The sequence below is a fragment of the Nomascus leucogenys genome, chromosome 1a (genome assembly GCF_006542625.1).
Source record: "Nomascus leucogenys isolate Asia chromosome 1a, Asia_NLE_v1, whole genome shotgun sequence".
NCBI classification, from domain to species: Eukaryota; Metazoa; Chordata; class Mammalia; order Primates; family Hylobatidae; genus Nomascus; species Nomascus leucogenys.
In genome coordinates, this window is record NC_044381.1 from 25,478,995 (window position 1) to 25,496,825 (window position 17,831).

The 17,831-nt window shown below is 39.8% G+C and overlaps 1 protein-coding gene across 3 annotated transcripts in view; it reads left to right on the forward strand.

Moving 5' to 3' along the window:
- The first annotated feature begins 406 nt into the window (after positions 1-406).
- Positions 407-17,831, forward strand: part of TMEM245 (transmembrane protein 245) — a 106,472-nt gene continuing 89,047 nt past the window's right edge. For all 3 annotated transcript variants that reach the window (XM_003260335.4, XM_030824061.1, XM_030824123.1), the window contains exons 1-3: positions 407-1,016; positions 12,102-12,219; positions 14,044-14,145. In XM_003260335.4, the coding sequence (XP_003260383.2) occupies positions 435-1,016; positions 12,102-12,219; positions 14,044-14,145 (802 nt within the window). In that variant the 5' untranslated portion in view covers positions 407-434. The remainder of the gene's footprint in view (positions 1,017-12,101; positions 12,220-14,043; positions 14,146-17,831) is intronic.

The following is a 17,831-nucleotide window of genomic DNA, read 5'->3' on the forward strand; positions in this document are numbered from 1 at the left end:
CCAAAGCAAACACTTTAAAAGTATCTGTTAAATAAATCAGTAAAACAGAATCGGGGCATTGGTTCTTTAAAAGTACTCCCCCACGGTATTCTAGTATGCAGCTTGGGTTTTAATACCTGAATGTGGCGCCTTTTGGGATCTCGCCTCGCGAGAAATTGACATTAACGAATGAGTGAAAGGAGCTTTTTTTTTTTCCCCTCCGGGAACATGTAGACCCTACAAACTTGTTACCAAGGCCTTGCGGACACCAAGGAGGCGGAGGCGTTCTCCCCATTCCCCTTTGGGAGTTGTAGTTTCCTGTAAGTGCTTGCTGGGTCTGTAAACCAGCAGGGAACTACAACTCCCACAATCTCGCGCGCCTCCCGCCCTGCCTCCCGCCCGCGATTCTCTCCCGACTCCCATTACCGCCCCTCGGGGGCGGCTGTGGCGGAGGAATGATGGCCGACGGCGGCGGCCCTAAGGAGGCGCCCAGTCTGCGGGGCTCTCCTGGGCCGGCGCCGCGGGTCCCGCGCGCGGTCGGGCCGAGTGGTGGTGGCGGGGAGACCCCGCGGACCGCGGCGCTGGCGCTGCGCTTCGACAAGCCCATCAAGCAGGCCTTTTACAACACCGGGGCCGTACTGTTCGTGTGCCTGTGCTGCGGCGCCGCGGTGCTGGTCTACTTCATCCTGGAGGCCTTCCTGCGGCCGCTGCTCTGGGCCGTGCTGTGCGGCACTTTTCTGCACCCCTTCAAGAGCTCGCTGACGCGCCTGGGCCGCCACTGGCTGCAGCGCCTGCACCGTGCGCACACGCCCATCGTCCTGGCCGCGCTGCTGCTGCCGCTCTGCTTCGTCGACTACGGCGTCGAGGCCCTGGGCGAGCAGGCGCTGCGCCGCCGCCGCCTGCTCCTGCTGCTCGGTACCGGCGGCCCGCTCCTGTACGGCCTCTACTGCCTCGGCAGCTACCTGGGCGTGCAGGTGCTGCTGGTGCACGCTGCCACGCTCATCTGCCGCGGGCTGGACTACTTCAGCAGCCTGTGGGTGAGTGAGCGGCAGTCCGCCCCCGTCCCCCGCCTGTGGCCCCGGCGCACTGGGGTGCAATCGTGCAGCTGTTCCTCCGGGTGCAGGGGCGACGAGGGGCCACACCTGTGCTGCAGTGACCGTCCGTCTCCGCTTTCCTTCTCAGACCTCAGGAATTTGGCACACATTCTTCCAAAAAGGGGGCGGGCGTGATTTGAAACAGCCTCCCTGCTTTCCGCCTTGTTTCAATCCTAATAGGCCCTCTTAGGGGGACAGTGCCCTGGATTGAGAATCGCTATAACGCTTTGCAGAGAAAGGCCTCAGAGCATGGCATTGGGGCTTGGTTTTATTCCTGGTTGGAGAGGGCGGGGATGCTTCGGCCACCCTCAGTTCTGCGCATCTGAATGTCAGAGCTGTAAGGGACCTTAGAGATTCTAGGCCAACTTGCCATCCTGCAGATAGGAAAGGTGACCTCTTACCAGGCTAGGGCTACTTAGGGACAAAGAGGGGTCTGGGTGTCTTAGATTTCTCACAAGTCCTAAAACAAAGCTTGCTTCACTGGCTGGTGCTGCCTCTCAGTTCAGGCGATTTCTGTATAATTTGTGCAAGGCACTGGGTGCTGAGCCGCCTGTGCCTCTTCCTCTCCACGCTTTACTTTTTGGTAACTATTTTTGTTGTGCAGGGACTGGTGTACCACAGCACACCTCCTCCTGCCTGGAGTAAAGCAGCTGACCGCGTGAAGGAGAGAGACGTAGATTTGTGATGCTTGGATTACCCTGAGCTTACTCTTAGAAAACCAGGGAGCTTTAGAATTGGAAGGGATTTCAAAGATAATCTAGTGACACAATTCCTAACTCAGACTATATTGTGGACTAGTTAATTATCCCCATATTTAACTGGGGACCGTTAAAAACAAGTGGAGATTTAGTGCGTAAAAATGCCAATTGATTCATAAACAGTACCATTTACAGATAAATTTGATTCACTTTTTTTGTCCGTGAAATAAAGTTCAGTGTACCTTGACATCATTAAGTTGCAAAATATTAATTCCTCTTATCTGTCCAGCAGTGTTTTGGCTTGCCTGAGGTTATTGGCAGAGTGATGAATGACCCAAAACATCCTTCTTCTCTTGTTCCCTCAATACCACCTCTTGGTTCATGTTTAAAGTTGATCGCGCATATGTTAGGTACTGGGCTTTGTGAGAGATTTAAAAAAGGAATAAGATAGAGGTCCCGTCTTCAAGGTACATATAATCCTATATGAACATATTCTCATGGAGATGACAGACATACAGATAAATGTTCATGACTCATCAGTTATGGGCCACAGGCCCAGAGAATGTGATTGGTCCAAAGTCACACAGCTCATGAGCAAATCTGTGGTTCACTTTTATGGAGGCCCAGTTCAGCGCTCTTTATCCTTTATCTTGCAGTTTCACAATTCAGCTAAGTGGATCGAATGCTTCTTATCTAGAAGGCAGAACACTGTGTTCTAAGAAAAATATGTTTGGTTATTTTCCTCAAGAAATTCAGTTTTGTCAAAGACACATTTATAGATTCTGCTAACATTTTTGACTGTTGATACTGCTCAAGGAGCATATCCATCAAACTATAGGAAATTAGAAAAGAAAGGCCTGCCATATGTAAATAGTATATTTTCATACTAGAGTAAGAAGTTGAATACCTGAGTAATTTGGCATGATTATGAGGCATTTCTACCAGTCTCTCTCAGATACTCAGTGGAAAGAGTTGAGCACTTGTAAAGAAACATCCACAGCTTGGCATATACCTTTGAGTATCTTTTTACTGAAGATAAACCCTCATCTTTGTATTTCATTTGTGTGGGTTGCGGATGAGTGGAAGAGAAGTAGGGGCCAACATTGATTAGACCTGGGAGTGGGAGAAAGAAGGTCAAACCAATTAATGATTTTTTAAAAGCTTGAAATTGGCCGGGCGCGGTGGCTCATGCCTGTAATCCCAGCACTTGGGGAGGTCGAGGCGGGTGGATCACCTGAGGTTAGGAGTTCAAGACCAGCCTGGCCAACATGGTGAAACCCCGTCTCTACCAAAAATACAGAAAAAAATTAGCTGGGTGTGGTGGTGGGCACCTGTAATCCCAACTATTTGAGAGGCTGAGGCGGAAGAATCACTTGAACCGGGGAGGCAGAGGTTGGAGTGAGCCGAGATTGCACCACTGCACTCCATTCTGGGTGACAAGAGCAAAACTCCATCTCAAAACAAACAAACAAGCAAACAAAAAAACCCCTTGAAATTCAGCTGTTTGGCTCAAGTGTTGGGAGCAAGGAAAAAGAGAGGGGGTTAAAAAAAAACTCAACATAAAAGAGTATGAGTTAAGTATTTGTGAGTAGGGAGTGGTAGAAGGGCTAAATTTGAAAGAGAACCTTCAGGTCAATCTGAGTTTAAGAGAAACAAGGCATGGAGTTGGATTCTGCTCAAGCAGCACTTAAGGGTGGATGGTTGGATTGGGGTGAGGTGTACCTGGGAAGACAAGGAGTCTTTGCTCTCATCCAAAAGTGCTGATTAAGGCCAGGTGGCGTTGCCCACACCTGTAGTCCCAGCACTTTGGGAGGCCCACACAGGTGAATCACTTGAGTCCAGGAGTTCGAGGTCAGCCTGGCCAGCATGGTAAAATCGTCTCTACTAAAAATACAAAAAATTAGCCAGGCATGGTGGCGCACACCTGTGGTCCCGACTACTCGGGAGGCTGAGGCAATCTCTTGAACCCAGGAGCTGGAGGTTGCGGTGAGATGAGATTGTGCCCATACACTCCAGCCTGGGTGACAGAGCAAGACCCTGTCTCAAAAAAAAAAAAAAAAAAGTGCTGATTAAAGGCCATGCACAGTGGCTTAATGCCCTTAACCCTAGCACTTTGGGAGGCTGAGGGAGGATTGTCTGAGCCCAGGAGTTTGAGACCCGCCTGAGCAACATAATGAGATCTCCCCTGCCCCCAATCTTTTAAAATAAGAAAGAAAGTGCAGATTAAGGACTGACATTAAGTGAAAGTAGGTTATGTGACTGGGCAGGAGGCCCACTCTGGAACTTTTCCATCCCACAATTCACAGCGGTTTGGCTTTATGAGCCCAAGCAGGGCTGCCTGGTATGGAACATGGTCTTTATGCTTTCTAGGCTACTTTAATCATGAGCCTGCTGCAGAGAGAAAAGTTACCTTTAAGTGAATCCCTGTTTTGATGACTTGACAGTTCATCCATTTGAGATCCAACTTTTGAGCATCTGCCACGTCCCAGGCACTAGATTAGGTTCTTTTACATGGGTGTTATGTCATTCTCACAATGTCCTATGAGGTAGGAGGGAGGGATTTCATATGTGAGAAAACTAATTCAGAGATTGATCTGTTCATGCTGTCAGTAAATGGCGTTCAATAGACCTAGCAGCAGTTGAAGTCCTGCTGTTATCAAAACTCTTTGTAGTAACCTTCAATAAGGATTTTTAAAAAGTTTTCCCTAATACATTGTGTTTAATTATTTTTAATGGATTCTAGGCCAGGTGCGGTGCCTCACACCTGTAATCCCAGCACTTTGGGAAGCTGAGGCAGGCAGATCACCTGAGGTCAGGAGTGCGAGACCAGCCTGGCCAACATGGTGACACCCCGTCTCTACTAAAAATACAAAAATTAGCCGGGTGTGGCGGCCGATGCCATAATCCCAGCTACTCTGGAGGCTGAGGCAGAATTGCTTGAAGCCGGGAGGCAGAGGTTATAATGAGCCTAGATCGCGCCATTGCACTCCAGCCTGGGCGACAGAGCGAGACTCTGTCTCAAAAAAAAAAAAAAAAAGATTCCAGTTACTAGGAAAAAATCAGAATATCAGCATTCTAGTCATCTAGAAACCTTATTCATCTCTCTTCTTTCTTCTCTTTTATTTTCATATCTATGCAGTTTTCCAGGTCCCATCAATTTTCCTTTTTAGTGTCTTTGGGACTTGTGTTTTTCTTTTTTCTTTTTTCTTTTTTTCTTCTTATATTTTGGGATGGAGTTTTGCTCTTTGCCCAGGCTGGAGTGCAATGGTGTGATCTCGGCTCACTGCAAGCTCTACCTCCCCGGTTCAAGCAATTCTCCTGCTTCAGCTTCCCGAGTAGCTGGGATTACAGGCACCCACCACCAGGTCCGGCTAATTTTTGTGTTATTTTTAATAGAGGCGGGGTTTCACCATGTTGGCCAGGCTGGTATCGAACTCCTGACCTCAGGTGATCCACCCTCCTTGGCCTCCTAAAGTGCTGGGATTACAGGCATGAGCCACTGCGTGTGGCCTGGACCTATGTTTTTCTTCGTCACTAGTTTTTCTTTCCAGTTCAGTTCCTCTTCACGTCACTTGTAGATTTCTTCAGTCTCCTAAAACTCCATGCTTCTTACAAGTGAAAAACTAATCATTTATGGGATGAGTAACTCTTTTTCAGCAGTTTCAAGTATGTTTGGAGATTGCACTGACTTAGTAAGTGACTTCAGAACACTTAAAAAAAAAATCAACTGTTGTACCAGGTTCACATGTTACTCAGTTCTTGGCATCTTCCCATGGTGGAGTTGTGCAAGGTAAATTTGAAAAAGCTGATGGCGTGCCCTGCTCCACCATTTCTCTCTGTTGGGGGGCATTCTGATCTTCCTCATTCTGTTAATTTAGACTTGGTGGAAAATTTGAAGACCATTTAGTTTTTGCAGTAGTAATAGATTTGTTTTTTCTGTGGTCTCTGATCCCATTGTTTCCATCTTTTTAAAGAAGCATGAGGTGGAGAGAGTAGTGGCTGAAAGATAAAAACACCTTAAGTTCTAAACTTGGCTCTCCTGGTAACTAACTTTGTGACCTTGGGCAGACCAGGGCCCTCCTCTGGGACATTCAGTCCCAATTGTGTAAAGTGAGGGGTTGGCTTGAACAATTTCTAAGATTTCACGATGTTCTATTTTACAGATCACAAGAGGCTCTCCAGCAGTGGACGTTAGTCAGCCATTCACTACTGACACCGTTCCACTTTTAAACGCATTTCTAGGTTTGTTTCTGCTTGCCTGGCAGCAAGAAACGAGAGGAAAGTTTCTAGTGCTTAGTTTTCTCAGTTAAAGACCTTGAATATAAAAATTGTTGACTCTAAGTTGCCATATGACAAAGAGAACGGTTTTCACATTAGAATTAAGTGGATAATTTAAGGACCCGAGGCAGTTGCTGCTTGAGGCTATGATTAGGGCTGTGGCTCCATAACTTGGGAGGTTTGTAGTTGTGGTGTTTTTGTTTTGTTTTGTTTTTGGGACGGACTTACGCTCTTGTTGCCCAGGCTGGAGTGCAATGGCGCATTTTCGGCTCACTGCAACCTCTGCCTCCTGGGTTCAAGTGATTCTCCTGCCTCAGCCTCCCGAGTAGCTGGGATTACGGGCGCCTGCCACCATGCCCGGCTAATTTTTTGTGTTTTTAGTAGAGACAAAGTTCCACCATGTTGGCCAGACTGGTCTCAAACTCCTAACCTCAGGTGATTCCCCTGCCTTGGCCTCCCAAAGTGCTGGGATTACAGGTGTGAGCCACTGCACCCTTCCTGTAGTTTTATTCTGTCTAAAAAAAGCTTAGGAAACTGTTCTGCAGAAATGTGTAACAGAAGCAACCAAGTTGTTTTTCCAGTTAATGCCCAGATGACAATAAATGAAACAAAGATGGTTGAAAAGGCAGTCTCTACTTAATGTTTTCTACATTTAATATGTTTTTTAACCAGAAAAGTATATGTGGATAATCGTGTGAAATGAAAGGAAAATGTGATTGCCTATTAGTTCCCTTTACTTGAAGTGCTAAGTAAATGTTGCCAAATTTTATGCAGTCTTATGTAGTGTCTAGCACATTGGTGCTATAAAAACGACTATGGAATGTATATTTTGAAAAGGACACATTGTTTTGGAGAACATAAATTTGGAAAAATATGCCCTCTTATCTGTAACTGTGGCTCATTGATTTAATGCCTGGAATAAAATTCACACTTGAATAGGTTTGCTCAGAGGCTAAACATATATAAAGTTGACTTGTTAACCTCGTGTTTCTGTGTTAGTGAAGATTTAAGAATTAAAAAACTCTTAAGAGGTCCTAGACTAGAAATTGTGTGTGAAACATGAATGTACAAATCCTTATTTTTGTTATTTTAAAGGATATTTAGTGATTTAAAATGTTGACTCAAGTAAAATATGCTTGTTACATTTGGAAAAACATAAGCAGAATAGAAGTTTGTATGGTAAAAGTGAATTATCCCTTTCCTTCCCTCGCCCTGCCCCCCGGCCCCGCCGAGATGGAGTCTTGCTCTGTCACTCAGGCTGGAGTGCAGTGGCTCCATCTCGGCTCACTGCAACCTCCGCCTCCCGGGTTCAAGCAATTCTCTTGCCTCAGCCTTCCAAGTAGCTAGGATTACAGGTGCCCGCCACCACGCCTGGCTAATTTTTGTATTTTTAGTAGAGACGGGGTTTCACCATGTTGGCTAGGCTAGTCTTGAACTCCTGACCTCATGATCTGCCCATTGTGGTCTCCCAAAGTGCTAGGATTACAGGCATGAGCCACCGCGCCCAGCCAAATTATCCCTTTTCTCTACCACTATTCCCACTGTTCAGATGTTACTATTGTTAACTGCTTGATGTAAAGGCTCCTAAATTCATTTCTATGCCCATGTGAACATATAAAGTAGAAGGTTTTTGTTTTTTGTTTTTTAAAACAAAGATGAGATACCATACATATAGATCTGAACCTTGTTCTTTCATTTATCATTGTACTGTGGCGATCTTTCCTTGTTAGCACTTAGAGATATACGTCTTTCTTTTTTTTTTTCCGCGATGGAGTTTTGCTCTTGCTGCCCAGGCTGGAGTGCAGTGGTGCAATCTCGGCTCACTATAACCTCCACCTCCCGGGTTCAAGCGATTCTCCTGCCTCAGCCTCCCAAGTAGCCGGGATTACAGGCACATGTCACCACACCTGATTAATTTTTGTATTTTTAGTAGAGACGGGGTTTCACCACATTGGCCAGGCTGGTCTCGAACTCCTGACTTCATGTGATCTGCCCGCCTCAGCCTCCCAAAGTGTAAGGATTACAGGCGTGAGCCACTGCGCCTGGCCACTTCTTTTTAATACTGCTACAGTATAAATCTTTTTTCTCGCCCTCCCCCCATGCCTTTTAGAAAATGTTTTTAACAGATTTTCTTAGCTCTGAATTTGTATTAGAATACTTTGATAAACATTTTTAACCATTGGTAATTGTATAATCATAATGGGCTTAATGTAAACTCTAAAGTGTTTTTATAAATGGCCATACCTCTTGAACTAATATTACTTCTGCGAATCTTTTCTGAGGAAACACTTCAACAAAATACTGGAAAAAAATCCAGAAGTCAAAAGAATTTCCTAAAAGTTAAAAATACTTCTTTTTCTCTTTATAAAGATACTACATAACCTTAGTAGAAAATTGAGTACCTGTAATAAAACATAAAGAAGCAGATTACTCCTTGAAATCCAACCATCTAGAGATAATATTTTAAAACATTTTTTGTTGAGTATATTTTCACCATTATAAATTTACACACGAATAAATTGACACTGTAGCACTGTATATTGATGTTCATCATACTGTTGAAAGTCTGACTACTGAATTTTTGGAGATAACATTATTTAAACAGTTCACTATAAAATGATATTTAAGTTGTTCTCAATTTTTTATATTGTAAATGGCAACAGTGAATATTTTTATATGTGCCTGCACAGTGTGCTTCTGTAAAACACTCCTAAAAGTAGAATTGGGGAGTATGTTTTAAACTGGTTATTTTAAACTGGAATGAGGTAATCTGTGAGTTTCAGGTTGATAGATGAAAATACATGCTTCTTGTTAGACAATAAATTTCTCTTAAAAAATCTGAAGTATGCAGTCTCTTATTTTTTCTCTTCCTGCAAATGATACTAATTCCTTATGCATACAGATAAGAAACAAAAACTTCTTAGAGGTACTGTATAAATTGTGACCTCCAGTTCAGCTTCTTACTAAGGGTAGTACTTACTTTGTCATCTCTGGTCAACATTTGCTCAAACACTTTTAGTAATGATTATTCCATTTGTAGATAGTTATAGTTTGTTGGAAAAACCTATCCTTTTACTGAGCTGTGTTATTTCCTAATTCCCACCTATTTCTGCTCTCAGAACCACAGAAAATCAAGTCTTATGCCTCTCCCAGATGACATTTTAAAAATTATTTGACAATAGCTACAAAATCTTGATATTTCCTTCTCTTTTCTGAGAAAAACTTTTTTTTTCTTTTTCCCGTAGCTACATTTATATATTGTGTTGTGATTTCTATTTCCTTTCCCAGGCTGAATTTTGTTGTGTGGTTTGGTAGCGCAAAATTAATTGAAACAATCACTTTCCCTGATACGAGTATTGTACTTCTAGAAATAAGTGCTTCTACTAGTCATACGCTGACTCATACTGAACTGAAAAGTGGTTCAGATGTTCTCTTTCCATTCCATAGTTGTACAGTTGAGTTTTGAATCTCAAAGCACAACTTTGCATTTCTTTTCATATAATTTAATCTTGTTTGGATTAGCTCATTGTTCTGGCTTCAGGATATCTTTGTGAATCATGATAGATTATCTCAATATTTATTGACAACTCAGTTTTGTATAACTGATTTGTGTAAAATCGGTCTTTTCAGTTATTGTGCCTCTAGTCTTTCATCTAAGTGACTGACGTTTAATAGGGTGGGGCTAACTGACGAACCTCTGAAGACTATCCATTTACTGTGGATTTTTTTTTTTAATTTCAACAAGTTGTAGTTGTCAAAATTGACTTTTTTTTTTTTTTTTTTTTTTGGAGATGGAGTCTCGCTCTGTCGCCCAGGCTGGAGTGCAGTGGCGGGATCTCGGCTCACTGCAAGCTCCGCCTCCCGGGTTCACGCCATTCTCCTGCCTCAGCCTCTCCGAGTAGCTGGGACTACAGGCGCCCGCCACCACGCCCGGCTAATTTTTTGTATTTTTAGTAGGGTTTCACCGTGGTCTCGATATTCTGACCTCGTGATCCGCCCGCCTCGGCCTCCCAAAGTGCTGGGATTACAAGCGTGAGCCACCGCACCCGGCCGAAAATTGACTTTTTATTTTCCCTTGTGAAAATCCGAGCAGTTTTTGCTTATCTTTAGTATTCTAGCACCACACTTCTTTCTCCTTATGGTTAGAAAAGTACACTCTGGAGCCACATTCCTGGGTTCTAATCCTGCCTCTGTCATTTATTAGCTGTTTGGCCTTGGGCAAGTCACTTCTATGAAATCTGAGTTTCTTTCATGTGTAAAATGAGGATCATAATAGTACTTATTTTGTGGGGTTATGAGGATCAAATGAGTTAGTATACATAAAGCATTAGAATAGGGCCTGGCACATAGGAGTGTTAAATGTTATATAAGTGTACTATTATTGTACTCAGATTTTTTTCTGTGCTTTGCAATCAGATCTCAAATTCTTTGAATTCCCAGGGTTAATTGGTCTGGTCCAGCAATTCTGGACTTTTTGAAGCAGCTGTAGTCTCACTTCCCATGTCCTCATATTTTTGAGCTTCAAAGCTCTGTAATATTTCATCTGATAGAGTTACTTGAAGAAAGATTTTAATGTCCTTTTTATTATAAAAGAATTAGTGCTTATTAAAGGCAGTTTGGAAAATACAGAAAAAAGTGAAAGGAAAAACAAAATTTTGCCACCCAAATACAGCCACTAACTTCTTAGTACATTTTCGTTTCCTCCCACCATATAGTAGATGTAATCACATCACAAGTATTTTTTGTATTTTACTTCTAACTTAATATGATATTGGGAGTTTTTAAACTATATAGTCTTTGTTTTTAAGAAGTGATTTTAGTGGTTGCATAACATTTTATTGAGTGAATTGTAATCATTTCCCAGTTGTTGACCTTTTAGGTAATCACTTTTTCCACTGTTCTGAATCACACTCTGATGAGCTTCTTTATATTTAAAGCTTTTTAAGAATTTATCATTAGGATAAAGTCTGAAAGTTGAATTCTGAGATTAGAAGCCATAAACATTTTTAAGATGCGAAGGTTATTTTTATTGATAGATTTGACCAAAATAACATAAGAGATAGTTTTTTTCTGTCTTTTTAGTAGTCCCATCAGTTCTTTATTCTTCATCTCTGAATTATATAGCTTGAAGTTTCTTTTTGTCTTAATTTGCTTTTTTTTTTTTTTTGGCAAGGTTCATGTCAAACTTGACTTTTAGCTTCTTGGTCTTATGTTAATTAAGGTCTTTGTGCTCAGATTTGTTCTGGATGATGTATTCCCTCTGTGTTTTATAAATATTCTATTAAAATATGAGTTTCTGTGTAGGCTATGCTGGTTTCTTTTGATGCTTCTTAAGCTCTAGGGTCATTTAACTTTAGTGTAGGAAGAACTGAGGAGGGTATCCTGGCTAATTCTTCTGTTCTGAAGTCCTGCTGTTTGTTCCTCTAATAATATTTTTTTCAGGCACACTTCTTCAGCTGGTGCATCATAACTCTGGATTAGGTTCTAATCATCTGTTGCCTAGATTATTTCAGCAGGGTCACACTTCAGCTGGCTGCTTTCTAACTTTTACAGAGTTATTTTCCCAGTAACAAGCATATTTTATAAGCTGAAATAGAATCTTTTAACCTGATTCTTTTTGGAAAGCTTTCCTTTTCTTGTTTTTTTTTTTTTTTTTTTTTTTTTTTTTTCTTTCAGTTTCTTTTCTAAACATTGATCAACAGAGAAAACTGTAGGAATTCCATAAGATTAGACTCTTAATTTAAATCCATGGTTTATGCTTTGAATATTTTATCTCAAGCATTTTTGTGTATAAGATGGGTTTTGAACTATGTATCTTTTGTTAAACAACTATTTAATATCACTACATGAGATTTCAAATGCCTAGTATTTCAAAACTTGGGTTCTCTAAACGAGGAGAATCTAGGCACGTTTCTTTGGCACCATCAACCTTCATCTTTTCTGTGCTATGTCCAGAGCATTCCTGCTCTATAGACACTTAACAGATTTTGTATAATTGTGTGTTCATTTTCATACGTATAGATTTTACAGCTGTGTCTTTCATTTATTTAAGATCTGGACGTTGGTGGTTGGCTACGTGCTGACTGTTTCATTCAAGTGGAATGCAAGCACTGAACGCTACTTGAGAGCAGTTTCAATTCCTGTGTGGATTATATTGCTTTTTCATTTAGGTGGGTTCCTTCTTTTTTTTTTAAAGTCTAGCCTAAGGTCAGCAGAGGCTGACTGTGTGAATGAAAGTGAGTTTTTTGTAGTGTTATATGTTGCATTTAACATTCTTTAATCTTTAGAAAATGTTATGCTTTAATCTTTCATTAAATTTTAATGAAAATGATGTGCTTTAAAATGTCTTTAATTATGTTCATTTTCCAAAAGGTCCTTTTAAAAGTCAATACATCTTAAAAAGTAGAGCACCCTTGGATTCTCATATCATTTCTGAGTGTCATACTTAGGGGAAGATGTAGATAAACAGTCAACGATAAGAGGTGCTCAGAATCATGTGTGAGAAACAGTTAAAGGAGCTAGAGATGTTTACTCTGGATAAGAGGAGGGAACTGGGGCTCTAGGGTGGAAAGGAGATAGAGGTAAGGAGGATATAAGACATGAAAGCCTATTTCTAATATTTGAAGGACTGCCCTGTGAAAGAGTGCTTTAAACAGATCTCTGTAACCATGAGGGAGAGATGTCAGAGTCGTGAGTAGCTTCAGAGAGACAAATCTCTTTTCCACATAAGGATGATTCATGTCAGAGCTGCTCAGAGTAATGGGTTCCCTGTTATGTTAGCTGGGTGGCTGCTCAGATGTTGATTTTTCAGTGTGGTACTTATGATTGAGACTTTCATCTCCCAAGTTTGAGCCTGTGGAAACACTAAGTTCTAATTTAACAACACAATTCAGTAACCCAGAGCAGTAGATAGCCTTAAAGTAGTTTCCAGAGCTACTACTTACTGTTAAAAATAAAATAAAAAACAGCAATGTCCCTGTCTTTGTTTGATGTCGAACAAAGCATTATTCTCTAGCTTTGTTGAGTCGGAATGATAGAGGAATTTATCTGCAAGAACCCGTATGTCAGACATGACTCATGTTGAACTCGGGGAAGGCAGAGGAGGGAGGCAGGCAGGCAGGGATGTTTATGAGGTTTTAGGTGGACTCAGGGAAATGGTTATGGGTAGGAACCTGTTTCTTGGTGACTTGTAAACTTTTTTTTTTTTATTTTTGAGACAGCATCTCACTCCATTGCCCAGGCCGGAGTGCAGTGGTGTGATCTTGGCTCACTGCAGCCTCCACCTCCTGGGTTCAAGCAATTCTCCTGCCTCAGCCCCCCAAGTAGCTGGGATTACAGGCATGTACCACCACACCTGGCTAATTTTTTTTTTTGTATTTTTAGTAGAGATGGGATTTCACCATGCTGGCCAGGCTGGTCTCGAACTCCCAACCTCAAATTAGCCACCTGCCTCAGCCCCCCAAAGTGCCGGGATTACAGATGTGAGCCACTGTGCCCAGCCAACTTGTAAACATTTTTGCATTATACACTGAGGAGGAGACATTGACGGTTTTGCTGTGCTCTTTTGGGCCATTCTCTTTCTTGAGAAAGTTCACAACCAGTGGTATTTTCAAGAAACCAAGTCAGACTTTATGACTTTGAGATCTATGCCTAATTCTGGTCATTCTGGGGTGAAGTAAATGGTTTGAGTTCGGGATGGTTTTAGACCTTTGATATGCATTACAATAGACTCTCTTTAATAGAACCCCATTAAAGGTAGGCCGGCATATACCCTATCCATTTGACTAGGGGCCTCTGGGAGCAGGGATGAACTTAATTTTGAGAAATCTTGAAGTTTATCTAATGGACTTCAATTTTTTTTTTTTTTGCCTGATAAGTAATTCTGTAACTAACATATATACCAGATTGTTCTGTCAAACTGCAAAACTGAGTTTTGTAAAAACAAGTACTAGGTTTTTATTTCACTAAAAATGTTAATTCTTAATAATTTGCAGCATCCCTGGCTGGCTCATGGAGAATTCCAGTATTCTTGGTTATTGTTTTCCTGATGTCTGTGGGTACCCTCTATGAAAAACAGAATGGAAAAGAGTCTTCTGGTAAGAAATAGGGCATTCTATTAATACTACTCTTTGAAGTATTTTGGAGAGTAGCTTTTTAAAAAATGCTATGATGAAACAGCTTTGAATCTATTTAAAAACCTATGGTGGTTTCTGAGTGGAAAATAAATTGTTTAAAATATTTTAGGTTGTTAGACCATGATTTGTTTTGGTATTATTTTATTGAGTCATGTATAACTTAACCATAAGCCATTGTATTTTAATTTTATTAAAATATTTTATTTTATAAAAATAAAATATTTCTATTTTATTTAATAAAATAAAATATTTATTTTATTTTTTATTATATTATTTTATTTTATAAAATAAAATATTTCTATTTTATTTAATAAAATAAAATATTTATTTTATTTTATTAAATAAAATATTTCTATTTTATTTAATAAAATAAAATATTTCTATTTTATTTTATTAAATAAAATATTTCTATTTTATTTTATTAAATAAAATATTTCTATTTTATTTTATTAAAATAAAATATTTCTATTTTATTTTACAAAAATAAAATATTTCTATTTTATTTAATAAAATAAAATATTTTTATAAAATAAAATAAAAGTGAGTGACCTTGTCACTAAAAAATAAAATAAAAATATTTTATTTTATAAAAATAAAACAAAAATATTTTATTTTATAAAAATAAAATATTTTATTTTTATAAAATAAAATATTTTATTTTTATAAAATAAAATATTTTATTTTTATAAAATAAAATATTTTATAAAAATAAAATATTTTATTTTATTTTATAAAAATAAAATATTTTTATTTTATTTTTATAAAATAAAATATTTTTGTTTTATTTTATAAAATAAAATATTTTTGTTTTATTTTATAAAATAAAATATTTTTATTTTATTTTTTAGTGACAAGGTCTTGCTCTGTTGCCCAGGCTGGAGTGCAGTGGCACAATCATAGCTCACTGTAACCTTGAACTCCTGGGCTCAGGGGTTTTCCAACCTTACTCTCCCGAGTAGTAGGGCTACAGGCGCAGTAATCATGTAAAAATGGCCTACAGGCCATGCGCAGTGGCTCACGTCTGTAATCCCAGCACTTCGGGAGGCCGAGGTGAGCGGATCACGAGGTCAGGAGTTCGAGACCAGCCTGGCCAGTGTGGTGAAACCCCGTCTCTACTAAAAATACAAAAATTAGCTGGGCATGGTTGGCGTGTGCCTGTAGTCCCAGCTACTCGGGAGGCTGAGGCAGAAGAATTCCTTGAACCCAGGAGGTGGAGGTTGCAGTGAGCCGAGATTGCGCCACTGCACTCCAGCCTGGCAACAGAGTGAGACTCCGTCTCAAAAAAAAACAAAGAAAAAAAAACAAAAAAACAGGCATACAGTATATCACAATGTTGTGCAACCATGACCTCTATCTAGTTCCAAGACATTTTCATTACCTCAGAAAGAAACCCTGTACATATATCAGTACTTCATTCCTTTTTATGGCTGAATAATATTCCATGGTAAGAGCACACCACATTTTGTTTATCTACTCATCAGTTGATGGATATTTGGGTTATTTCTACCATTTGTCTATTGTGAATAGTGCCGCTATGAACTTGTGTGCAAGTATTTATTTGAATACACATTTTCAGTTATTTGTTTACCTATGAATAGAATTACTGGGTCATATGGTAATTCTATGTTTAATTTTTTAAGGAACTGCCAAACTGTTTTCCACAGCAGATGTACCATTCAGATTTCTACCAGCAGTGTATGAGGATTCTAATTTCTTTGCATCCTTGCCAACACCTATTATTTTCCACTTTTTGATAATGGCCAGTCTAGTGGGTGTGAAGTGGTATCTCATTATGGTTTTCATTTGCATTTCCCTAATGACTAATGATGTTGAGCATCTTTTCATTTGCTTTTTGGCCATTTGTTTCTCTTTGGAGAAATGTCTATTCAAATTCTTTCCCCTTTAAAAAAAATTAAATTGTTTGCCTTTTTGTTGTTGCGTTTTAGGAATTCTTTACATATTCTAGATACTAGACCCTTATCAAATATATGATTTGTAAATATTCCATTGGTGGGTTGTATTTTTACTCTCTTGATAGTCTCTTTTGATGCAAAGAAATTTTTTTGATGAAGTCCAGTTTATCCACTTTTTCTTTTATTGCCTGTGTTTTTGATGTCATCTGACAAACAATTGCCAAATCCAAGGTTGTGAATACTTACCCTTAAGTTTCCTTTTAAGAATTTTATACTTTTATCTGTTATATTTAGGTCATTGATCTGTTTTGAAATAATTTTTGTACATGATGTGAGGTAAGAGTCCAACCTCATTCTTTTGCCTGTGTATATTCAGTCCTCCCAGCACTGTTGAAGATGGCCTTGGCACCCTTGTCAGAAATCAGTTGACCATATGTATATGGGTTTATTTCTGCCCTTTCTGTTGTGTTTCACTGATCTATATGTCTCTCCTTATGTCAGTTAACACATTCTTTTGATTACTGTAGTTTTGAAATTGAGAAGTGTGAGTTCTCCAACTCTGTTCTTCCTTTTCAAAATTGTTTTGACTATTTTGGGGTCCCTTGCATTTCCATATTTATGATCAGCTTTTCTGTTTTTACAAAAAAGCCAATTGGGATTTTGATAGGGATTGCATTCAATCTAGAGATCACTTGGGCGCGGGGAGCATTGCCGTCTTTACAATATAAAAAGACAAAACCACAAAAACCTTACAGTTTATCAATTTATGAGCGTGGGATGCATTTCCATTTATTTCGTTACTCTTTAATTTTTTAGTGTTTTTTTATTTTAAATTTTAATTTTTGTGGCTACATAGTAGGTGTATGGGGTACATGGGTTGTTTTGACACAGGCATGTAATGTGTAATAATCACATCAAGTAAAATGGGGTATCCATCCCCTCAAGTATTTATCCTTTGTTATAAACAATCCAATTGTACTCTTAGTTTATTTTAAAATATACAATTAATTTATTTTAAAATATACAATTTATTTTAAAATATACAATTAAATTATTGACTATAGTCACCCTGTTATGCTATCAAATACTTGCGTAGGTCTTACTCTTTTTAATTTTTTTTTTCTTTTTTTGAGATGGAGTCTCGTTCTGTTGGCCAGGCTGGAGTGCAGTGGCACGATCTCAGCTCACTGCAGCCTCCACTTCCTGGGTTCAAGTGATTCTCCTGCCCCAGCCTCCCAAGTAGCTGGGATTACAGGCACCCGCCATCATGCCTGGCTAATGTTTGTATTGTTGTAGAGATGGGGTTTCACCATGTTGGCCAGGCTGGTCTCAAACTCCTGATCTCTGGTGGTCCGCCTGCCTTGGCCTCCCAAAGTGCTGGGATTACAGGCAATGAGCCACCATACCCTGTCTATTCTTTTTAACTTTTTGGTACCTATTAATAACCACTTCCAGCTTCCCTCTACTCTCCCACTATCCTTCCCAGTCTCTGGTAACCATCCTTCTGCTCTCTATCTCTGAGTTCAATCGTTTTGATTTTTAGATCCCACAAATAAGTGAGAACATGAGGTGTTTGTCTTTCTGTGCCTAGTTTATTTCACTTAGCTTATATGGCCTGCAGTTCCATCCATGCTGTTGCAAATGACAGGATCTCATTCTTTTTTTTTTTTTTGGCTGAGTAGTACTCCATTGTGTATAAGTACCACATGTTCTTTATCCATTTATCTGATGGAC